The sequence below is a fragment of the Vigna radiata genome, chromosome 7 (assembly GCF_000741045.1).
Source record: "Vigna radiata var. radiata cultivar VC1973A chromosome 7, Vradiata_ver6, whole genome shotgun sequence".
In the NCBI taxonomy this organism is placed as follows: Eukaryota; Viridiplantae; Streptophyta; class Magnoliopsida; order Fabales; family Fabaceae; genus Vigna; species Vigna radiata.
This window is the reverse complement of record NC_028357.1, coordinates 34,954,728-34,980,684: the sequence shown is the minus strand read 5'-3', so window position 1 is coordinate 34,980,684 and position 25,957 is coordinate 34,954,728. Positions and strand designations below refer to the sequence as shown.

The 25,957-nt window shown below is 29.1% G+C and overlaps 2 protein-coding genes across 2 annotated transcripts; one reads left to right on the top strand and one right to left on the bottom strand.

Moving 5' to 3' along the window:
- Positions 1 to 47: 47 nt before the first annotated feature.
- On the top strand, positions 48 to 1,724 carry LOC106766364 (bidirectional sugar transporter SWEET5). Its single transcript, XM_014651097.2, has 6 exons — positions 48 to 128; positions 363 to 399; positions 487 to 703; positions 788 to 949; positions 1,076 to 1,195; positions 1,284 to 1,724. The coding sequence occupies exons 1-6, from the start codon at positions 86 to 88 to the stop codon at positions 1,392 to 1,394; spliced, it is 690 nt and encodes a 229-aa protein (XP_014506583.1). The 5' UTR covers positions 48 to 85; the 3' UTR covers positions 1,395 to 1,724.
- A 4,889-nt stretch (positions 1,725 to 6,613) lies between these two features.
- Positions 6,614 to 11,256, bottom strand: LOC106768985 (dual specificity protein kinase zakA). The gene is made up of 6 exons (XM_014654410.2): positions 10,742 to 11,256; positions 10,102 to 10,223; positions 8,029 to 8,225; positions 7,758 to 7,932; positions 7,281 to 7,415; positions 6,614 to 7,165 (listed from the first exon to the last, which is right to left on the bottom strand). Exons 1-6 carry the CDS (start codon positions 11,067 to 11,069, stop codon positions 6,959 to 6,961), a joined length of 1,164 nt encoding a protein of 387 aa, XP_014509896.1. The 5' UTR covers positions 11,070 to 11,256; the 3' UTR covers positions 6,614 to 6,958.
- Positions 11,257 to 25,957: the final 14,701 nt, after the last annotated feature.

The following is a 25,957-nucleotide window of genomic DNA, read 5'->3' as shown; positions in this document are numbered from 1 at the left end:
ACAATTTCCATTCAATAAATCGGATTACTTTACTTTATTAGTTTCCTCTTCAACGTGATTAGTTTATTCTTTCCATATTGTAGCCATGGTTAACTCCGAAGCAGTAAGAACTGCAGTTGGAATAATTGGTTTGTTCGCCAAAATCTTACACCATTTCCCATGTTTTTTTTTTTTTTACTTTCTTTTCTTTTGCCATGACCATGAATGCTTTTCAAGTCGTCGTTTCGTCTGATATAATTACGAAAAACAAAAAAAAAAGAACATTTAAGGAACAATTTATTTAACGCCATTTTTTTACTAATAATTATGTTAATTTTGCCTATAAAAAAAAGTAACTAATATGGTTATTATTTGTTGAACAGGAAATGTCATTTCTTTTGGTTTATTCATGTCACCAGTGTAATCTCTCTTTCTATATCCATTCTCAATTGATAATGATGGTGTAGCCATATATATAAGAACTGATATTGGAACTGTAATTTGCAGACCTACATTTATTTCGATATTTAAGGCAAAATCAGTACAAAATTTTAGGTCAGATCCATACATGGCAACCATATTGAATTGTGGAGTGTGGGCATTCTACGGACTGCCCTTCGTAACCAAAGATAACACTCTTGTCATCACAATTAATGGATTTGGATTCTTCCTTGAAATCTTCTACGCTCTCGTCTTCTTTATTTACTCAACCTGGAGCAAGAGGGTGAGAAAAAAATAGCAACTTAAAAAAAATGTAATAATATATTCTTAAGTCCGTAATTAATGGATGTTTTCTTAACAATTTCAGAGGAAGATCATGCTCATCTTCCTTGGTGAAATAATCTTCCTTGCGTTACTGGTGTTTTTGGTGATGACCTTTGTTCACACCCCCAACAGAAGAAAGGTGATTGTTGGACCTATCTGCATATTCTTCAACATCCTTATGTATTTTTCACCCTTGACTGTAATGGTACGTACTGCTTATTTATTTATATTCTTAAATATTTATGCATATCTATGATAGTAGTATGGTTTGGTTATCATCTATTTTTGGTTTCATTCGAAAACAAAAAAAAAAAACAATAAAAATGAGCAGACACGAGTGATTCGAACCAAGAGCGTGAAATACATGCCTTTCTTACTTTCATTCGCCAACTTCGCCAATGGAATTGTGTGGACAACCTATGCCTTGCTTAAGTGGGATCCATTCATCGTGGTAATTATTATTTTTATGAGATTCCATATTGAAAAAAGAAAAGGGTGATGAGAACTTGAAAAAACTAACTAAACTTTTTAAATGGCAGATTCCAAATAGTTTGGGAACACTTTCTGGGTTGGTACAGCTCATCCTCTACGTTGTTTACTATCGAACAACCAACTGGGATGAAGACGACGAACCCTCTAGCATCGTATGATTTATGCATGCAAACTCACACAAGATACAAAGTCAAGGGACAAAAAGAATAAGAGTTTGTTTCAACATAAAGTTGGAAGTCTTTTTCAGACCTTCTGACCGTATTTCTGTTTAAGAAAAAGGAAAAAAAAAAAAAAAGTCCTGTGTTTTTTTATAACCAAGTTCTCAACAAAACTCCTGGCTCCTATTGAAACATGCATTAATCGATGGTTGTAGTTTTTGAATTACAGCATTGATGTCTGGTAGAGAGCATTGTTGTTGGCTTTAAAGATGTATATGCTCATCTGAGCTCATGGGAATATTTTTTTGGTATGAATAATAGCGGGTGACAGCTGACAAATTTCAAACATTATCTCAAGATTTTTTAAAACCATACTTGTTCTTTTGTCCTATCAAATTATGTTTTATACTACGCGGAATGTTGTTAATGCATAAATAAAGGTTGTGCTATTCTCACTTCTGATTGCAAATTTAATATAAATCCTTCTCATAAATGAAATTGGTATTAAATGTACATTAACCATAAGCTTAAACTCCATCCTATGAATTTGAACCTTATATACATATATAAACCAGACATCAAATATATTATTAGCACGCCACACAATCCCACCAAATTAGTTTTCAGTAGTATTTTTGCAGTTTTCTTTGATAGCACTTGAAACACTCCCCCAGTATTTTGGTTATTCGTGTTGTTTTAATTAATTTACTTTTATATTAATGTTTTTTTAAAATATATTTTTCAATTTGATTTGCATATTATGAGTGTGTGTGTGTATAAGTTGTAACGTTGTTATAATTTGTGATGTTACCAACTATAATTTTGCATACTCTGTACTTTGCTTAAAAAATATTCATCATTGTCATTTTGACTCAAATTTTAGTTTATGATTTGTATGATAGATTAGCTTGTAATTTTAATTGTTAGTTTCACTAATATTTCATAGCTCATAACATATTTTTCTTAATAGTAACTCAAATTAGTAAATTGTGCAATAGAATGTATATTAATTTCGTCAAATTGTTAAAAAGAAAAAGAAATTTATATTGATATATTAAAGATAAAAAATCAACAAAAATAAAAATGATTATTGATAAAGAATATTATTTCATTGATGATCAATTCGATAAATTTGTTCTGATCTAGTTGTCTGAATATTGAGAGTTTCGAAAACAAAACAAAAAGAAAAATCCAATTCACAATTTCACATCTTTTTATTGTTTCGAATGCGTGCAACTAAATTAAAAATAGAAGATACAACCTAGTAGAAAAGACTATGGTCAAAATTCATCCTACAAATTAGAATTTCTATATATGTTCTTAATTGTTGTTTCAATTTTAAGGTCAGAGAAATATTATTCATGCAAACACTTACCATTTTGTCCATGCGTAAACTCGTTTGTTTTCTTATATATACTATTGGCAGAGAAGTATAAAAGGCCAGAGAAACGTGTCATTGGTGTGCAAAGGTTTTCTGAGTTTGTAAAACGAGAGATCTTGTATTCCACTGTATCGATCTGCATCAACAACAACCCATATGGTCGATATTGGAGAACTTTACATGTAAATTGTTGAACTCACTAGGATGAATTCAAAAAGGTCATGATTTTGAAAATATTATATTGGAAAAGGAAAAAATAGAAAAAGGAAGAACTTCGAAGACCGCATGGGAGTTTTAAGTTTAATTACATTTTCTTTATGTATTTGAAGATAACTCTTATTATTGCGAGCAACTAATCTTTCCTTTTTGAAGTTAAAGTAATTCATTAAACTTATAATCCTTTGGATATAGATATGATATCCTATTATTAATGGTTTTTTATTCTATTTTTAACATTAAAGTGACTTGATACTCATTATTTAATTTTTTTTATTTAGATTCTATTTTTTTTATCAGCAAATAGACTGTGATTGTAAAACATTTTTTTCACATATTGGAATCAAATAATATTAATTTCAAAGATTAGGAATAGATTTGTAGTTATTAATTGAACAAGTTCTTAAAATTAATGCAATGCACTAATACATTGTGCGTCACATGTAATGTAAGTATTCAGTACGTATTTAAATTTGATACTCTATGATAAGAATAACTTAGTTGTACTTAGCATTAAAGTATAAAATATATGAAACATTAATACTTTTACAATGAGAATACTTTATAACTTAAAATGACATAATCTACCAAAGTTTCGTCTTGCCGAAGGCGAATCTGAAGCAGAGAACATTATCAGAAATCATCATGGTTGATGGTCGGAGGTCCTATAGAGTATTATCAAATGTTTATGGTAAATTAATGCAAAGTTCCCTTCTCATTTTTGTGGTGAAGTTATTCGTAGAACTTGTTATTTGGTGAGTAGAACATTATCAACTGAATTCAAAGACATGACAGCTACTTCAAATTTGAAGATCATTTGTACGTGTAACATATTGTCATTGAATAGGGCAAACTAGCACTAAGGATAAAGAACGATCCGGTAACAATTTATCCACATGAGATCAATAAGGAAGACAATTGGAATTTAAAGTCTAGAAAATGTATCGTAAGCATGGATGTGACTTTTTAAGAAAAAAAAAATCGGTTTGAAAAAGAAAAAATGGGTTGAAGTTCTAGGTGGAGTATTAAAGTCTTAATGCAAGGAGTTTTTTCTTTTATTTTATTATTATTATTATTATTACAATATATTGAGGAGATTGATGACTGTTGAAGTATGAGTTACCACTATAAGAGATGTTGAGATGAAAATATTTTATTAACTAAAGTATAAGTTTATGTAGTAAAAAATTTTGTATTAGTAGAATTTTCTTAATTTAGTCTTTGTAGGAATAATATGTTATAAAGAGTCATATCAGAAGTCAATTGATAACTTGAATGTACATATATTTCTGAATGGACTAGATAATGATTTTGACCAAGTTCATGGATAAATCTTGAGAAAGATCCAAGGAAAGATAGATTGTCGACAACTTTGAAAATAAAATATATGATTTATGATTTCATACCTATGATGACAATGAAGCAAGCAAAACAATCAAAAGGTTCTAAAAATGGTAACTACGAGTGTATTTATTGTAATATGGATAAGCACACACCAAGGAACAATGTTACGAAATTATAAGATACTTCGAGTGGGAATTAAAAAAACACAATTGTTGTGGTAACTACCAACAAGAAATAGGATGACAAAAAAGTTATGTTTACTAATATATTGAAGAATGCATGGATAATTAACTATGCATGTTTTTATCACTAGACAAATAAAAAATCTTAAATGTCTCTAAACAAAATATTTCCAAAACCATGTAATAAATCTACTATCATTGGAGAAAGAATTGTCACTGTATAACCATTTGAATCTTGATATTATCCTTGTTTTTCCTTTTTTGAAAATAACCTATTATGAGTCTCTCAAATAATTAAATCCCTCTTATGTATTGTAATTTTTCGGTATGACTCTTGTGATTTTAAACACATTCAAACAAGGAAGAAAATGGTTTTGGTATTAGACAAGAAAAGTTGTATTACCTAGATTTGACAAAAAAATATTCAAAGAAACTTGGTTAAGTATTAATAATAGAAGGGTCTTAAGAAATAAGGAAATGTGAGAATATCTGGTTATGGCATAAGCGTGTAATATATGCATTTTTGTTACATAAAAAAATTATTTTCAAATGTATTTGATTAAATTGACACTTCAAACTTAAATTGTTACTTCCATTGTTTTTTATATGGAGCTACCAAAAGGATGTGGGATCCAATATATACATAACACAAGGAGGTTTGCAAGTTGAAGAAGTCATTGTAAGGTCAAAAACAATCACCATGAACATGGTTTTGGTAAATTTACTTAATAAATGTTTGGTTTTGGATCTCAATAGAGCAATCAAGATCATACTTTATTTCTAAAGAATAAGGAAGGAAATATTACAATTCTTATTGTCTATGTTAATGACATGATAGTTATGGAAAATGATGCAGGGAAACGACATTGAAAGATTTTTTTGACAAAGAAATTTAAGATGAAGGATCTTGGGGCCTTGAAGTATTTTTTGGAATTGGGGTCTTAATATCAAAGTTAGGTATTTTTCCCTGAAAGTGTGCATTGAATTTATTAAAAGAATCAACAATGACGCATGCAAACCAACAAATTCTTCAATTGAAAGGGGATTAAAGTTGTATATTGAAGAAGATCATACTTTAACCAACAAGGGGAGATATCATAGACTCACAGGGAGATTGATGTATATATCTCATACACTAAATCAGATTTAGATTATGCTCTTAGTGTAGTTAGCCTGTTCATGCACAATTTAGGTGAAAAACATATGAATGTTGTTATTTTATTAGCTAAATTATAGATTTGTATAGCTGTATAAAATATTAGATAATCAAAAGTTTCTTTAGTTTGATTTAAGAACAAAATATCTATATATAAAAAATATATAGATGAAAATCAAAATGTTAATTCTATTCTATTTTATAATTATTATGATATTATTTTGAACTCAAAATCTTAAAACTCATGTTCATGTATATTATTTTTTTCAGCTGAGTTAAGTTCATATGCTGATATTTATTAGGGACCAAAACCTTAAGACTTGTGTACAGTACATTTGTTTAAGGAAATTGACCAATTCATGGGTTTTATTGATTTAAATCAAACTCCAGAGATTTGACACGAGGAGATCAATGGAAAGGTATACTTGTACTTATTAATCCACTTGTGCAAGAACTGTATGTACCTTGAGTATACAAAACACAATGACATTACATTCCGTTTCATCAGAGATGTAATCGATGATGAACTTTAAAGTGCTAAAAATTCACACATTTGATAATCAAGCTGGCATGATTACCAAAATGATTCATTGATGAAATTCAAGATGCGCCTAGAGAAACTAAATATAAAGTCAGTTGGTGCTGATAGGAATAGAAGAAGTTGGCGAGGATTGGAAAACTTTGAGGTCGAACAATGGTGGAAGAAGTTAGTTTCCTTTTATTCATGCAAAAACTCATCTTGCCTACTTAAAAACTCATTTTGCTTGTGGGAAAACTCAAGTTTTATTGTATACTTTTCTATGATAATTATAAGAAAAAGGAAGAATGCAATGGTTCTTTAACCTATTGAGAGTTTTTTCTTTCAGAAGAACTTGTATTCAAGTGATCAAAGAGGTTTTACTTCTGGTTTAACAAAAGCAAGTATTGGTTTCAAAGCAAATGGATCCAACTTAATATCATCAATTATGATTGCGAGTATGTGATAGTATAATGAAGATCCTGCAAGTTACAAGTTAAATCCGGCAACATTGCCAAGCAGAAAGTAATACTCATACCCACAGAACCCAAACCAATGTGGGGAAAAAAGGGTAAAAGAAAATCAGAGGTACAGTTTTACACACCCAACATATTGACATGTCACCAGCTCCTCCTACCTGTACCCCTTACTGTGTATTTGTCTCGTCTAGTATCCAAATACTGCTTTCTCACCATAGATACAAATTGATTCTTCAAATAGTGAAAAATCACTATAACCAAATTGTCTGCAAGACTAATGAATAAACCTTCAAGGCCCTCTATGCTTGCGGAAGCAAAAACAACCCTGCTGCTGATCATGAGGGATCATCCCTCCACCTTTGGTTGTGTCAATGGCTTCCAGCATGGAAACTACCTCATCCATCTCTGGTCGCTTATCTGGAGTGGCATCCCAGCATTTCTTCATGACATTTGCCAGAGAACTTGGGCAACATCTTGGTATTTCTGGTCTTAAATTCTAAAATTCCAACAGAACATAGTAATATAATCATAATGGACCCATGGACACAGAACAGTGATAAACAGTCGCTGCTTAAGTAAGGAAATCAATCAAAACAGACAAGAAAATATACCTGTCGAACAACAGCAGATGTAATCTCTGAGAAACTTAGGTCAGGATATGGCATGTCACAACAATATATTTCCCATAAACAGATGCCGAAACTGTACACATCACATTTCCTGTTATAGGGGTTGCCATTTAAAACCTGTACACCATCCCAATGGGAAAACAATAGTAAATATTCAATTACAAGGATTTTTCTCTTTGATCAATTAAATATTTTTTCTTTTTCTTCTCTTATTCACAGTTTGACAGTATATGATGCCCCATGAAAGTCGTCATTTACCCTCATTGAATAGCTCTAATATTGAAATGAAAATTGGAAACACCTATCATCACTTGGATGAAATATTGGGACAGGATATGCTAATTCCCCATAACATGAAATATATTGGTACACAGCATGCCTTTGAACTGAGGCTTCCAATCACATACTAGTACAATAATATCTAATTTGTAAAGGATTGTTCAGGTACTGACTACTCACCTCTGGAGCCATATAACCAAGAGTACCAGTCTCCCCAGTCATATCGTTAGGATTTGATGCTTCAACACGTGCAACCCCAAAATCAGCAATTTTAACTGTGCGTGTCTTGTCCAACAGCATGTTTTCTGTCTTCACATCTCTATGGACAATCTTCTGAGAGTGAAGATAACTCAGCCTGTAAAACCAAGTGAATTCAGGTTGAGTAGTTGCACAAAAATTACGATAATTATTGTCCCAACCGCTAAACCAGGCGGAAAAAATAGATAGGTACCCTCTTGCAAGATCAAGTGCCAGCTGAATAACAATCTTAAAAGCTAGCTTCCTCCTCCTGTTCTTTATTAGGTATGATTTCAGATTTCCTCCAGCAAGATACTCCACAACAACACAACAGAAATTGCTTGGCATGCCAATTAGACCATTATCAGTTTGTATCTGCAATTCTGAAGACCCCATTGTTGCCCCTATAAACTGAACATGGAAACGTAAATGGTTATAAAATATTGGGTAGAAAAATGTTTGCAGAAACATGTACAATACCCTTTGGAAAAAGAGAAAAACAAATCATCTGCAAATATCGAAAGATTGAACAAGAAAGTGTCATGATGAGAAACCAAAACAATCATTAGGGGGGAAGAAGCTCATGCTGCACACCTAAATGGATCTTCTGTACCAGATGCGTAGGACAAATGGACAAAGTCCAGACTTGGGTGTCCCAACATACTGAATGAAGGAAATTGAATCTAATAAGATACAAGGTATCTTTCCTTGAGTTAGAAAATTTTGATGTTCATTTTCAGGAGAATGTGATAATAGACAGATAAACTTTTCCGAAGAAAAGGTTTCCCATAAACAATAGAAACCGGATGACTAGAAGTTTCATTGAAAGTAAATTTCAAAAAATGCTGGCAGGCTGGTTTATTTATTGGAAAAAGATATTTTGATACAAATTTTTTGACAACATTTTGATACCGTACATATATCATTTTCTTATCATTTTCTTACTAGTTCATTATCTATTTGTTACTGTGCTGATATACTCTAAATACAACAAAAAAGTGACACGTGTATCAGCCAAAATGTTATAAAAAAATTTGTATTAACATATCATTGCCCTTATTTATCTAAAATCTTTATTCAACAGAACCATGGATGCTGAACCAAATGGAAAAAGTCTATTCGCATTGATTTTCACCCTCCATTGTGAAAAGGACTAGTCCGAGTTCAGAACACAGTAAATTTTCTATAATTAACATAGAATAAGCATATGGCAAAACTGACTTCATTCTAGTGAAGATATTAGTATTCAATTTTAGATCAACAGAGTATAAAACAGATTAACAAGCTATAAATTAAGAGCCCCATACTTCAGCTAGAAAGGTTGTAGTTAAAATTGTGTGTTCTATAATCAACTCATAAAGGATAGGCAAAGTTACTGTTAACAAAGATCTCCTCAAAACTGCTTTTCAAAAAATGAAAAATAGTAAACTCCAAATATGTTAAAGTGCACTCAACTAGAGATTATATTAAAACTTCTGGAACTCAAGCACTGTATCCCGTTAATAAGGTTAGTATAATATGAGAATAATGTCACAAGTTAATGCAAGCAGTGTACCTCTGGATATTCTTTACCACCAATATCAGATTATAGACAGAGAAACAATATGAAAGAAAAACATCTAGGACAGTCAAGCTCATATGTTGTGAAGAAACTTCAATTTTATACGAATAGTATATTTGCAGCTCTATATTATACTTGTATTTCTCATATTTCAGTATTTTTGCAATAAAGGTACAGTAGGCTAAATGCATACCTCATGTTCTTAAAACAAAGTGCATGGAAATTTCAAACAACAAGGATAATAGTAGTGGTCCTCATCCACACAAAAGAAAATCCTTGTACAATTTCAACCAAATTCTAGTTGAATGTAATGGAAAGCAGAATATAGAACGAAGGTGGAAAAGTGGGAAGATATAATTAAGAAGGAAATCCCTGAAACATGAAACCAGCAAAAATCTTGGTATCCTTGAGAATTAAAAGATTTTTTACCAGAATACGTATCCACTTGAATACCTTGTATGACATTATTAATTCATTACATTCAAGTATGTAAAGGCATATTTAAAAAGGAGGACTAATTTGCATTCTATTGAAAATGATCGCTCACCTGATAACACAAATTCATAGGACCTAATATGGCAGAAAATTCTATGTTTGGATGGATCCCTCCACCCTAATAAAATCAAATAATAATAACATCCACAACTATGAAATGACAAGCTCAACATGTTATGATGACAATTGCACAAACAAGAATACACTGACTTCAAAGATATTAAAATCAACCTTTGTGACATTGGGATGATCAAGTTTATGCCAAACAACAACTTCCTGTGTAAAAGCTGCTCTCAGGGAGGCAATTTCTGCTTCTGTCCTTTGTCCTTCCTCTCCCCAGTCCAACAATTTCACTGAACATTTAGTAACCACAATAACTGGGATCAGGTAAAAGCAGAAAAAGGAAACCACAAATTCTACTCAAAGAAAAAATAACCACTGAAACAAAAACACCATGTTTATTACATTCTCCACACCACAAAACCAAATCCACAATGGGGTCACTTAGAATTCTACATCACTAAAAGTCCAATCCCAAATTTTACTACTATTTCCATAAATTCAACTCCACACTAAACCATTTTAAAAGTCAACTCTTTTCTAGAAAATCATGCGGAGCAAGGGAATTAATTCATTGACTGAAGTAATTTGCTACAGGTAATAATTTTGCTGATGAAACTACGAACTTTTAGAATTTCATCCATGGATGTTTATTCATACAAATTAAACAGTTAACCCACTTGTTGAAAATAAAAATGACAATAACTTGAAGATCGCTAAATAAAGTCCTCCCAGTTGAAGTTTGGTGATTGGGGAATTAGGCATCTGAATCTGATAAGTAAAAATGGATCAGTTGAAAGAAACAACTAACCAGCAACATCTTGAGTATCATAGACACCACGGTGAACAGTGCCAAAAGTGCCACGAGCTATGACACTTTTGATGATGAGTTTAGAAGGATCAATCTCCCACTCCTGCTTTTGCTTCTTGAGGTTTAGCCTAGCCGAGGCGGCGGGTCTGAATTTGGGAGAGGCAGTGGCACTGGTGTGAACATGAACCTGATCAGCATATTCCTCCTCATCAGAGCGCTTTTTCTTGTCTATGGTGAGCACTTTGTTGAGGTGCCTCTCCAACTGTTCATCTATGCTCTTCAGATCAATCTGATCGGCCCTCACAAACCCATCACTGCTTTCCTTCATCTTCTTCTTTTTCTGTGCCTCCCACACAATTAACAAAAAGAAGAAAAGAGGGAGAGAATTATGGGTCTAAGATGTTTCAGTTGTTGTTGGTGTGTTGCCTGATGATGGTGGTGGTGTTGATGATCTTGTTCTTCTTCTTCTTGCTCTTTCTCTTTCTCTCATCCATGTGGCCACATGGAACTGTCTGCTCATAACGTGTCTCTCTGACCCACTTTTAATAATAATAATAATAATAATAATAATAATAATAATAATAATAATTCACTCTTTTTTTTATATATAATAAAAACAATAACTGTTATGTATTTTTTTTTTCTCTCTTTTACTTCGTCACACACAATCGCCTTCCTTACACTGACAATAATAGGAGAGTGAAAAGTAAAAGTAATTATTAAAGTAAAAGAAAATAAGATTAACACATCTTTTCTTATATTCAAATAACTAAATATTGAATTCCACTTTATCATTATCTTTGTAATCAGTTAAATTATCTCATTAATTTTTTTTATCTTTTAATTGGTTTAGATTTTTAGTTTTTAATATCTCTCTAACATATTTCAACTATTTTTTCATGTATACAAATTTATATCATTTTACTTTTTAGATAATCATTCTTTCAAAGTTCAAATAAGTACACACAAATAAAATTTTCCTTAATGATAAATTTTTTTTTATAAATTAAAAATATATATAATTTAATAATATTTTTATAATAATATTTTTTATTATATATAAGAAAAAAATACACTTAGAAACATGTATTGCCAATAGTATACATTGAAGAGATAACCTAAAAATAAATAAAATTAGAAAATAAGTGAAAATATATAGTGTAAACAAATATGTGCATATTAATTATTGTTTAAAAAAATTATAATTTACTAATATTTTTTATTTTAATAATTATTATCATAATAAACTTTTTACTTTATTATCTTAAAAAAGTTAATTGCATATGTTTCCACTTTTCACATTTCTAAAGAATCCTTTCTTTTTCTCTTCTTGGCTTTTCTTGTCAAAATGGTCAAACTTAAATAGTAAAACAATAAAATATTAAGTATAAGAATTAGGAACAGAACATTAAGGTGTAAAACTTTGAATTACAAACTTCTTTTCTTCCCTGACCATTTCAATTACAGTTGTCTCCTTCCATTCTTAATTTCACATTCAAGCATACTTCCTTTCATAAATTGATCATCGTTGAGTAGATGGAGTGTCAAGAATCATTAGAAATTTGATTACAACTTCTAGTTAGGAGTGATTAAATTTTGAACAGTAAAATTTAGATTTAGACAAGTTGTTGAAGTAAGAAAAGTCAGTTAAATTATAATAATTGTCTAATTTTTTTGTTAATCAATTGTTTTGGTATTGGCATGATAATTAAGAGTAAGAGAATTTTGTGGAATTAAAATATTTATTTAATTTTTAATTTGATAAATTGACTCTGATAATAATTGATTACATTGCGATTTAAAAAAGTTGTTAATAAAAAGATGCATATATTATTTTATCCATTAGTTTTTCTTAATTTATATGAAATTTTTTTATTTTCAAAAATTACTACAACTTTGTAAATACATTATATATAAATTTATTATTTAGTACTGACATTTATTATTTATGTAATAATCTAAGTAAATTTAATATGTTAATTCGAGATATTACAACTATTCTCCCTATTGTCCTGGGTAAGTAATTTTAGATTATGCTTTTGAAATCCAACATCTTCTTTAAGTAAAAGAATTAGAAAACATGAAGTTAATGTTAATGTGGTTTTGGTCCGCTCACTTATGACAGTCAAAAACTGGATGCAGACAAATCGCCCCATATTCAGGGTTTATTTTATTTTTTACCTGCTATGCATGATTGCCCACTGTAGGTCGGTCCAATTTTCAGAAAGAAAATGTTACGAAAAATTAAAATAACGGAAAATACATTTTCTAAAAATAGATAAATATTAAATTTTATTCGTATAATTTAAAATAAAAATTCAATTAATTCACTTACATATCTACAAAGTGTACATATAAATTATTTTAGGTTATTACATATTTATTTATAACATGTGTCATTAATTAATTATACTGACTATCCGGTATTTCTTCTCTTATATAAACTAATTTAATATTTATATAATTAAATAATTTTATGTTTTCTGCCAGTTGTCTTGAAAATGGTTTTAGGAAAACGATTTTATATTATCTAATTATAAAATAACTGAAAGTGATATATCTGATTTTATTTTATTGATTTTGAATAATATATTGTGTAACTGAGTTTATTAATCAGTCTTTTCTTAATATGGCATTGTATTTGGTTAATAAAACTAAACTAAAATTAAGTAATAAATTATCAAGTATCATGCACAAATTAATGTGGCAAAAAGTCTTTTTAAATATTAAAGTTTGTTTTTTTTTTCTTAAAAACATAAGGTAAAACTATCAAATCACATAAGGAATCGTTATATCATATTCAGATTTTCTTCCCTTAAATAGTAATTATAAGGTTTGATATTGTTAATCTCAATTAGTACAAAGAAATATATTTGTATGAACCAAACTTATTAAATGTATATGTTGTGCAATATTGAATAAAGCTAAGACCATTTTTTAGGACATTTACTTCTTTAACTTTAATAGTAAGTAAAATCTCATATAAAGAAGTATTGGCTAGCAATCATAGGAAAAGTTTGAAAGCATAAAAATAAGGTACTTTTTAGACAAAAGAAGGTAGCTTCAGAAGAAATTTTCCGTTTTCGGTTTAAAAACTTTTATTAAAATGTTATTAAACTTTTTATTAAAAGGATCAACATATTTTTATACAAATAATAATAATAATAATGTGTACATTTACAATGTACTCAATTAAGATTATAAAGGGGAATCGAGTGGACTCATTTTTGAATTTTTTTTTTTAGAAAATTTGATTCATTAAAAATTAAATAGCATAAATTTTATTTTCAGGTATCTAATCCATTGGATGGCAAAAGACACCAATAACTGAGAGGCAATAAATTATGAGTCAATTTATTGAATCAACAAGAAATATTGGTATTTGTAATTGGCATTAAGGTATGTATGAATATATTTAAGCATAGTTATATTAGAAAGTTATCCGTTTAAAATAAAATTAAAAATAATTACAAAGATACTGTTGTCATGCTTTTTGGAAAAATGTGTTATGATATTCTTGCCATGCTTTTTGGAAATTTGAGTTCTGAACTCATCCACCTTGGCATTCAAAGTTGTCTCTTACCAATGAATTCCATTGAAAAATCAGAAGGAAAATCTCTAATTGCTTCATCATCTATTGAAAAACATGATATAACAGACTCTTTATGCACCAAATCAGTTGACTTAATCTTAAATACTAATTAAATGCAAAGTTGCCAATTGTGATGTTGCTTTCTTATTAAAAGTGAAATAATGAAGATAAAATAAGACGAGAAAAGAAAAATGAAACAATGAAAAACTCTTTCCTCCTAACTAAGGACATAAGTATGTTTGTGAGGGTTTAATAACAAATTCTCTTCTCTCAAACAAAAGAGTAAATATAATCAGGTCAAAATCCTTATTTAGTACTTGTATTCATTTGAATTATTTAATTAGATTTTCTAATTTTTATTTGGTTTAATTAATTTTTTATATTTGTAAAAATAATGTAAATAAATTATTTTCGCCAAATTGATAGTACTATCAAAATAGGTTAGAACTCGTAAGTCAATCTAGTTCACCATGGGTTCATACCAGGTTGGGTTTGAAAAAAAAAAATTATACAGGCTAATTTTCAACCAAGTCCACTTTGAACCCGGGTCACTTGGCATGAACCCATAGTGAGCCGAATTTTAAATTTATCCATTTAAGACTTTAATCTTATAAAGGGATAAGTAACACAAAAAATATCAATATTATAAACTTATTTGTTTGTTTTTTTAAGTTTGTTTATGGATTACATTTGAGTAGTATGTTACTTTTTTTTTATTTTGAATTGTTTTTGGAGTTTAATATCATTTTAGGGTGAAATTTATTTAAATTTGAATTACCAAAATATTGTAATTTTTTTTATTTTAAAAAAATTATAATTAAGTGAATTAGTGAGTCAATTCGTTTAACTCCTCTACCTGTGGGTCGGGCTGGATAACCCATTTTGACATCATTGATTGATATTAGGGTGTTGTTCCCTCCACCTCCCCAAATGCTCCTCTACCTCCCCATTATTTTCATTTATTTCAAAAATATTTTACACCTCCCACTATTTTCTTTTATTCCAAAAATATCCTACACCTCCCCATTATCCTTAACCATCTTTCTCTTTCTCTCTCTGCATTAATATAGCATTTACATGACTCAAATTTGAATTTATGATATATTCCCTTGAATAAGTTTGATTCAATCTTATTTTTGTTGTTCAATATATTTTTTTTTCTTCAAATTACTTAATAAATGGTAAAAATTTGTTCTAAATTTTTAGAAAAATGTTTATATATATGTGTATTTTTTTTTACATTTAATATCTATAATTTTTAACATTATATTATATTTTAACTTACAACATATTCGACTCAAATAACTTGAATAAAGTATTTAATTTATTAGATAAATAATATAAAAATATTATTAAATACTTAAAATATAAAAGAAAAGTTATTTGTTAAANNTTTGGAATTTATTTAGTTTTTTTGTCATTATAAAGTTAGTATATAATAATAATAATAATATATTATTATTTACTATTAATATAAAATGGAAGTGGTAGAAGTATTAATATTGAAGTTTTCTCTGAATTTTATATTTTGCACTAAATCACAAATTCAAATCTGAACCACGTGAATGTTCCATTAATGTGGAGATAGAAAGAGAAAGATTCTTGAGGATAGCGGGGGTGTAGGATATTTTTGGAATAAAAGAAAATAATGGGAAGGTGTAACATATTTTTGAAATAAATGAAAATAGTAGGAAGGTGAAGGAACACTTGGAGAGGTGGAGGAACACTTGGGAAGGTGGAGGGAGCAACACCTTTAATATTAATTTTGTGTCCATACATATCACATGTTAAAATAAAAAAAAAATGTCACTTACCAAGTCATTGTCATGTGTGGTAGTAGAAATGCCACATCCACATAGTAGTGTTGGTGTGTCACATATATACATAACATTGTATTATATTCAATTTAGTTTTTTTTATATAAAATTTAGATTCAATTGAATCATAATTCTTTTTAAATTATAATGATGTCTATCTCCAAACTCGTATCAAATTAGTAATTAAAGTTATACATATTAAAATAATTTTTTAAAATTTATATATCAAATCTCACTCAACCTAGATATTTAAGTTAATTTTATTTTTTACATTTTTAATTTCAATAAAAATAAATCTTATTTGAAACTTATAATTTTTTTATATATATAAATGTGGATTGAGACTTGAATTTTTAAATTTTAATGTTTGTCACATTAACTTTATAAATAAGCTAATAAAGATGTGATATATATTAAGCTCAAAAATTAAACGTATTTGTTACATTAAATTTATAAATAAAATAATAAAGAAAAATACTTAAAGTGGGAAGTGATATTAGATGAAAAAGTAAGTATCGTGGAAGGTGACGTAGAGGGTGAGATGTAAGAAGAAAAATTCGGTTGTTGAATTAATTTATCTATTAGAATGATGGTAAAAATGGAAAGTTGAATTATAAGGTTTTAAAATAGTTAATTTCATATGCAGATAATAAAATGAATAATATTTCTTTTAATTTGTTGTTGTTTTGTTTCTTATCTGACTTGGTTATATTGGTATGAGGGTTGATCGTCTTATCTTACTCTACTTTATGCTTTGAACATGCAATATTATTCAATAACACAATATATTCTGATGGGTGGTTGACCTGTAAAAACATTCCGACGTTCAAGTGAGATATGTTTATAAAGAGGTCACTGTTTCATTAAGATAGAAAAGGATATCTTTACTAAGACATCATCAATAGTATATTTATAGGGTCTGTGGCAGGCAAGCACATTGGTTGACCTTTAGTGTAATATATTTTTAGGCAATCAAACTCAATTATCGATAATCAATACCGTATATTTGTAAAACGTAAGGGGGTCTGACCGGTTAATTATCCATAAATGACAATTAATTTCGATGGTATACTTTCATATAATACACTTTCTTTCTTTTTCTTTTTTCTTTTTTTTTTATGATTCAATTTTTTTAAAATTGATTTCTAATTTATGTTTGTAAGATTCTCAAAAATCTAGTATTAGATGTGGTAGAGCATTTTAATTAATGATACTCCACTATTTTATTTCTAAAATATTAATAGTATAAATAGAGTTTTCTATTATGGAGTTTCATCATCTAAGTTTTATCTCTCTAAAACTTCTTTCTTTAAAATTTCTTCTACTTTCTCTTTAGAGATTCTAACTCCCTACTCATTTATCGGAAGATCAAAGACCGCCTAAGAGTTTCTTGAGGCAAGATCTTCATTTCTAACCGATTAATTTCAGCTGCAGATTCCTTAAATTTTGGTGTCTTTGCATGTAAGAGTTTTCTTCATTCTTTTGGGGTCTAAGTCTTCTCTAAGACTCTTGGTTGATCATTGATACTGAGGGTATACTCTGATCAAATTGTCATGAATTGTAGGAGCAAATAGAGATCTTGGAGCTGTATGAGGAATTTTAGAGCTCTTAGAATATGCATGTGATATTTGATGTTTGTATGATGATATGATGATTGATTTGTGAACTTTATTTAAATCGTGAAATTTGGTATGTTGCGTGTTTGACAAGGGTGGTATATTAACTTGAAAATTTATGCATGCTGGTGTGTAGTTGGTTTGCTGATGTGAAAAATTGTTTATTGATGAATTTGTGAATGTAGATTTAGTGAATATGAGTTGATACATTTTTACAGAACTTGGATTTGGGATAAATTAGAATAAGAGTAAGTTTTGGGCATAAAAATGGGGATCATGATTGGTAAAATTCTAAGATCAAGGCTTTAGGGAAAGTCTACGGTTTTAGGAATTGTCTTGGGGCTATTTAGCATATAGTTAGTCTCTTATTCTACTAAAAATCTATTAGATCGTTTGGGAATGAGTCATCTGGTAAGTCGTCTGGTAGATCATCTTGTAAGAAGTTCTCTAGTAGTACGAGTTGTCTAATAAGAACTTGTTGGCTGCAAAACCAACGGCAAGTGCATCGGTCGCAGCAGAGCAAGTGATAAATACCGTTCTCTCCCAAGGGACTTGTGCAACACATGACAATTCTTCCTTTTATAATTCAATTAAACATCAAAATGCACAAAAACAACACAAGAAACTCTTTTTGGTATTTTATCAAACAGTTGGTGTGCAAGGAATTTAACATAGTGTATTTACAATTTGTCAAGACTAGAATTCATCCATTTCATTCTCATGCATTCANANACATCTCAATTCCATCCAATAAGTATTCAATTTCAATTCTAGGTTAAATCATATTTCTCAATACATCAAGAACCAAAATTCATGCCATGGGTGATCAAGCCACAACAAGCATTAAGCATAGAAATCAAATACTAACATGAATTGGAAAAGCATATATCATTAACATCACAAAATACATAAGAATTCCATGTTTTACAACTAATCTCAACAAATAGGAAAAACCCTCCATGGTGGAGAACTTAGGGTTCTACAAAATTGAAGAGATAAGGAAGAAATTGGAACCAAAGAGAAGATGCAAAGTCTTTCCCAAGGTTCTTGGCAGCTGCTCCATGCTCCATTTGCGCATCCCCTTCGCAACTTCATCTCCAATTTGTGACTCATCTTCTTCCTCAACCTAAAAGGGGCAAAATCACCATTGATGAAGCTTGAAGACCCAAGGAGGAGTGGGAGAGCTTCCCAACACCCCAAATAGCCTCCAAGGGCCTCTCCCAATCTCTCTAGGTGAAGAATGAAGTGTAGGAGGAGAAGAATGCCCCAAAAATCGCGAGACCCATGTTTAAATAACCTATTTTGACACATCAGCGGAAAATCGCGCCCAGCGCCCCTTCTAGGGCGCCCGGGCGCCAAATTCTGGACAAAACAGCGAAGCAAAGGGCGCCCAGCGCCCTTCTGGGGCGCCCAGCGCCCTTCTGGGGCGCCCAGCGCCCTTCTGGGGCGCCCAGCGCCCTTCTGGGGCGCCCAGGCATGAAATCTGCAAAAAAAGGGCGCTCAGCGCCCCCCAAGGGCACCCGGGCGCGAAACTTTTGGTTGCAGCACACAGAAGGGCGCTTGGGCATGACAGTTTTGACAACATTCTAAAATTCAGGCTCTTATGCGCTTCCAAAGGCGTCCAACATGGGTATTTGCTTCAAATTGATCTTTTATTGTCCCAAAACATGTTCCCTTGAGTTCTTGCTTGTTTTCCTCCACTATAATTGCTTCCTATTCATTTATTTCACACACTCAAACATAAATATTAGAGGTAAAAACAAACATATACTAAATAAAATACAAGAAAACTAGAAAACATACTAAATGTGAGGATAAAACAAGGTAAAAGCTATGAAGGAGTTGATTTGTTCACAAAATATACACACACAAACACGTTAAATCAACCGTTATCAGAACTAAGTGTTTTAAATTTTGAATTTGGGGTTTCGAACATCATTTTTTGACGGTCTTTAGGCTATTTTGGGGGTTTTGGTCCCTTCCGAAGCTGTTGGTGAGGGTCTCTAAGCTGTTTTCCTTGCCTAGTTTGAATGTCAAGCTATTATGTAGAAATTATGTTATTGTGTGGTTATGATTTCCAAAATATTATAAATGATTTTATACTTGAAATACTTTGAGTATGTCATGATAATGATAATTGTTATGGGGTGATTAATTGAGATGTATATATGTATGTTTATGGTTTGTGAGCATGTTTATGTGTATGATTATGGTAAATGAATATGATGATGATGAGTATGTTTGTGATACTTTTATGGAGATTTAGTATTTTCATGTGTTTGTAGGTGATGTTCATATGCTGTTATTTCTGTGAATGAAAAGTTGTGGAAATGAGTTCCAAGGAGGAACTTCTTATTGATAGTTATTGTGTATTGTGTGTATGAATGTATAGAGCTAAGTATTGGAGTTTATCCTAACACTCTAATGATAATGAATTTTGAAGTAGAGAAGGATGAGGCATGTGGTGAGTGTAGCAGAAGGTCCTTGTCTAGGGGTTTTACCTTGGCCAAAAGTCTAGGGGTTTTACCCTGGCAAAAGACATTACTAAAGGACTAACCTTATGTGGTAGCGTAGGGTGGACCAACAGTATTACCACTACAAATGCATAAACTACCATAGTTTGGCATTCATACTATATCTGGATGAGTCAAGTTTAGGCTAATTAAATGTATAGCATGTGTGATTATTTTGGCTTGGAATTTTTTATTGGTGTTGATGTATTAATTATTCTAGGATAATTTTATTTACACTAGTTTACCCTTTTATTTGTGTTTTGTTTATGTTCTTGTTGTGCTTTGTGGTCTTGACCATGATCATTCGATGGATGTGAGCAGAAGGTAATAATGTCACAATTGAGCAAGCTTTGGATGGTGATGCAACAAAAATTTAGTTCCTTTTAGAATAACTGTTTTGTATATAATTTTGGCTTAAGAATTTGTATATAAAATTGGTTTTATAGTTACATATTGATAACGATAATGAAATTTTATATTTTCTCTTTGTTAATTGGTCTACTTTAATGATTATATGATAATTCTTTTATAATATTAATATTAAATAGGATGTTACAATGTTTATTTGTCTAAAACTTTAACTTCACAACATTTTTACATATTTTTTTATATTTTTAAATAAATTTTTTTTATCTAAACAAAAATTTGATGTTAACATAAATTTTTTTATTAAACTGTGTTTTTTAGTATGTTTATTAGGTTGTATAGAAATTACTCTGTTTTCATCACACCAAACATAATTTTTGTCTCTGACATTATGATTTTGCAATAAAATGAAGATTAATTTTTGTCTGTTTATCTGATAATACATATAAAAGAATTGAAAATTTAATATAAAAAAAATCATCTTAATAGTCAGATAACTCAAACCTCGTATATGAATCCTAATTTAATCTCATTCAATCTATACCATCTTTCTATTACTTGAATGATGTGAGAAAATTAAATTTTACTAGAAGGTCTTTTCCCTTAACAATATTCGATGTTATTATCCCTATACACGTTATCTTATGTTTAAATATTTTTTATTTATCCGATTATAACTAAGTTTATACATTTTTTATCATCCGATTAAAACTAAGCTTATATAATTATCTTTTACTACCTACTCCCAATTATAGCTATCAAGTTAGTTCATTCTTATATACCTTCAAGTTTAAATAATACAATACGTTAGGGTCAATGCCTTAGGCGTCCCCGTTAATGATTTTATTGTTCCTATGTTATAGAATATTCATAACAATCAATGTTGCTATCCATTCATCTTATCTTACATATATCTTCTATTCTATATTTTTTTATTGTTTGATTATAACTAAGTTTATAAATCTATATGATCCTTCGAAAAAACTTTACACAAACCTATATTTAGTTGAGTTTACAATGTACTCCCAAATATAAAAAGTTTATAAGTCAAACCAATGTATAATTAAAAATTTTCCTATTCAACTATATTATATTATATTATATTATATATATATATATATATATATATATATATATATATATATATATATTCTCATATTCCATTTTTCAAAGTGTAAGTGATTCAACACCTAACGTTCTTCTCTCTTGTTTTCTTCATTGGCCATAATTTCGAAGTTGACCAACTGCCTAATGAAGAAATGACTTAGCTTAACATATATATATATATATATATATATATATATATATATATATAAAAGCTTAATTAAATAATGCATTGTTTATTATGAATTTGATATCTCCTCTGAATTTAAGCAAACTACACATAAGTATTTATTTTAATGTTAAACAGTTGTCCAAAATAATCAATTTTCAAAATAAAAGTGAAAGGTTTTATATCATAAATTATTCTCGGTATATTTTTTAAAAATAATTGAGATTGAGAATATTATAAAATATAAAAAAGAAAATAATTTTAATTTTCTTTAATATTGGTGAATAGGAAATAATACTATTGTATTATTTTACCTTATATATAATATTAAGTGAATAAGAATTCATTACTACGTGACAATAATAATAAATACGGTGAATTAGAGAAGACAACGAGTTAGTAGGTATGAGTTTGATTACTTTATCTTGTTTTTCAATAAAACAATTATTTTCATCTTCAATATTATATTTAATGGTTACGAAATTTTTGTTTCTTTACTAGTCTTATTCATATCCATTATATTATTATTTTAAATATTAATTTAATATCTTTTATATAAAAAATGAAAATTATAGTAAATAAAATATAATATTATCAAGTATGAATTATCAAAATAATACAATTTTTTTTTAAATTAAATATAAAAAATAAATTACAATAGTATAAATATAAAAAAGATGTAAATAAAGGTCAAATGATTATAAAAAATAAAAAGTGATTTCATTTATGCTATAAAATTATTCTGATAATTTAAAATGAAGACGAGTACGTTTAAGGGCATAACAGGTAGTTTAAGAGTAGCGATAGTTTTAAAGATAACATTTGATTATTTTATTTATCAAAAGTTCAATTATAGATATATTTTATGTTAATCGAGTTTCATTTTATAAAATTATTATCTTTTTAGAAACATTTTTTTAAAGTTTTTTTGTCTTCATTCTAACTTTCAAGACACCAATGGATTTACAATGAAAATATCTACACTTCTAACCAATCATTATTTAAACTAGAGTAAGTTTATTTTTAGCTTTATTTTTTTAGTTAGCTTAGCAATTTAACATGAGTCTTAGGATCTATGCATGTAACTCAAAATACTTCAAAATAATATTTGTTTAGTTGTGATCATTATGATATGTTTAGATATGTGACTTAATGTTTATGTAGGTAGTTAGAGCATCTTATGATAATTATAGTTTTAGAAGCAACATTGAGTTAGGGGGGTTTTCTACACCAAGTATGAGAAACTAATAATATTGTTTATATATATGTTTTTGTTTGGTTGGTATGATATGGTATGATTGAAAACTAAAATATATTAATTTTTTGGATTGCATAATTTCTAAGTTGTTTTGTGATTTGATAATGCAAATGTTTTATTGTGCTTAATTTTGTGTGAAATCCTTGTGATGAAAAATGATAATGATGATAAGGCAGTGTGAATACATGTGATATTGAATTTGTGTGTATAAGTAAATCTTAAGTTGATTGAGTTGTTGTGGTGATATATGGAACAAATTAGGAATCTCAAACTTGAGGACGATGTATCAAATTGACCTATTGATACTATCTTAGCAAGTTTAAACTAAATTTGATATAACTTTGTGTAAGAAAAAGTTAAATAAAGTAGCTCAATTAAACTCAATTGATCAATCTAATGCGCATATTAGATTATGGTATTTTTCCTTATGAAAGATTGTATTAATGTATGAATTGATTGTATAATGAGTTAATTTTCCAAGCAATGTATCAAATTGGTTAGTTAAGGATTATTTTAGCTTAAGTTGACGTAAACTAATAGGCAGTTGACACAATAAAAGAATAAGGTAGTTTAGAAAGCCTTAATTGGTTAATTTGATTCACATAGTTAGCTTTCTCGTTTCTGCATTAGCATTAGGCAGCTCCTAAGTATCGATGAGCACTCCCTAAAAATTCAATTCTAGTGAGCATCAAAAGTTTGGGCATTGGGTGCCAGCCAGAGACCATTAGAGGCTTGAGTCGTTGGGTACTAGTTTAGGGACCTCTAGTGACCTAGGCATTGAGCACTAGGCTTGAGTTGTTGGGCATTAGTTTGGGGTGTTAAGCGTCAGTATGGGACGTTGGGGACTAGTGCAGGAGCATTATGCACCAGCTGGACCAAAAATCTCTGCATTGTTTTCGCTGGTGAATTTGGTTGTCCTAAGCGAGCCCTATTCCTAGTTGGAGTTTGCTAGGCGAGAAACAAATTCGCTACCCGAGTCTGTGATGGTTGGGTGATATGTTATAATGAAAATATGAGATTTTCATTAGTGAGTATGATGTTTATTCAATGGAATACAATGAATACATAGAAGGATAATGACCTTATGGTAATGGTAAATGTTAGGTTGCATAGAGGTTAAGTTTTTGTACCACACATTTATTGTGTTAACAAATTATTTTATATGTGGATATGTGATATGAATGAGAATGGAAGAACGAGGTACTGATGATCATGGTGATGATTTTTGGAGTTTCATTTGAGGTTGTTATTAGAAAATATAGTTAATTTGTGAAGTGTACGAATATGGCTAATTCTAGGAAGAATTGTCTCACTATCCAGTGTTAGGTATTTATTAAGTGGGAGTCTTGATTGTGAAGTCATCATAATTCTACTAAATTGTTCATTGTCTGTGTGATCAGTATGAAATAGTGTTGTGACTTAAAGGATTGAAGGAACTAACCTTGTTATGAGAGATTTTTGACCTGATAAATTTGGGTCGGTTGTGACATTATATTACGAGGTTAATCTTCATATATTTGGGCCAATCATGACATTATATTATGAGATTACCATTGAAAGGGGGAGATTGTTGATCAAGTGACACTCTAAGTTTTTTATGATAACCAAATGTTGAAAAAATCTATATCATTAATTTGAGTATATAATATATTGTAAGCAAGCTTGAATGCTCTTAAAATCAAATTAATCACAATATAATCAATTAAGAACAATTTTGACAAAAAAAAATCCATTTTGAAAAGCATATTTGTCATTTAGCTAACTTACATAAAAATATAACATAATTCAAACCTGGATGATATTAATTGATTAAGTTATTAGTGTGTGAGAGAGATGCAAAGGTAAGTTGTTGAAACAAATATACAACATTTATAACAATACATTTTCATTTAAAATTCAAGTGCAACAACCACATAAACCACACATGGATTCATATATCAAAAATATTCAACAAGTGAAATATCAGTTTATGTTTTCTAGAAGTCTTGAATTATATATGTCCTATTAAAAACTAACATCTAATTCAATATTCAAAATTTAGATTTACAAACAAACCTAAAAATCAAAATTAGGTTAAATTTCAAGTCACACATCTATATGTGAGAGTATGCTAAACTTATCATAACTAATATCTTATATAGGTGTCAATACTTTATACTAAAAACAAATATATCATTCTAAGTATGTGATAAAAAAAATCACAAAAGTTTCATTATTCTAGTAAATTTTAAATCTCTTCAGAATTTCACATGAAAGCAGTTATACTTCATCTAAACTTAAATATTAATATATCAAAATTAATTTTTATTATATTAACATAATATAATATTTTAATCAAATATAATATTACTAGGTGATAGTGAAAATTTTCAATCTCATTAACAAATTGTACATTTTAATGGAAGGATCTCCGTGATTTTGATAAGTACGTCACTTGAAAAATTTGTCATAATTATTATTATTAGGATCTCTGTACATATGTAAAATTTACAATCACAATAATTATTTCAAAATCGAATTATATATCCAGTGAAAACATAAGTGATATGTTATTTTTTTATAATAATAAAAGATAATAAAATTATTATTATAATTATAAAGTCAAATATAAATAATTTTATAATTCTATTATAAGTAATGTTTATTTATTTTGATATGTAATTTTTTAATTAAAAATAATTAAGTTTAAAAAATGATTAAATAAAAAATATTAATTAACAAACAGGTACTTGAAATATAATATTGCTAAAATAATTATTTTAATTTAAAAAATTATTTAAA

Bases quoted from the DNA above. Each gene is read 5' to 3' on its own strand.
- LOC106768985 (XM_014654410.2), bottom strand. From the start codon at position 11,069: ATGAAGGAAAGCAGTGATGGGTTTGTGAGGGCCGATCAGATTGATCTG. The intron at 7,416-7,757 runs GTGAGTAGTCAG...GATGGTGTACAG, and splicing joins TTGGTTATATGGCTCCAGAG to GTTTTAAATGGCAACCCCTA. The intron at 7,166-7,280 runs GTATATTTTCTT...TTGGAATTTTAG, and splicing joins CATCTGCTGTTGTTCGACAG to AATTTAAGACCAGAAATACC.
- LOC106766364 (XM_014651097.2), top strand. From the start codon at position 86: ATGGTTAACTCCGAAGCAGTAAGAACTGCAGTTGGAATAATTG. The intron at 704-787 runs GTGAGAAAAAAA...TAACAATTTCAG, and splicing joins ACTCAACCTGGAGCAAGAGG to AGGAAGATCATGCTCATCTT. The intron at 1,196-1,283 runs GTAATTATTATT...TTTAAATGGCAG, and splicing joins AGTGGGATCCATTCATCGTG to ATTCCAAATAGTTTGGGAAC.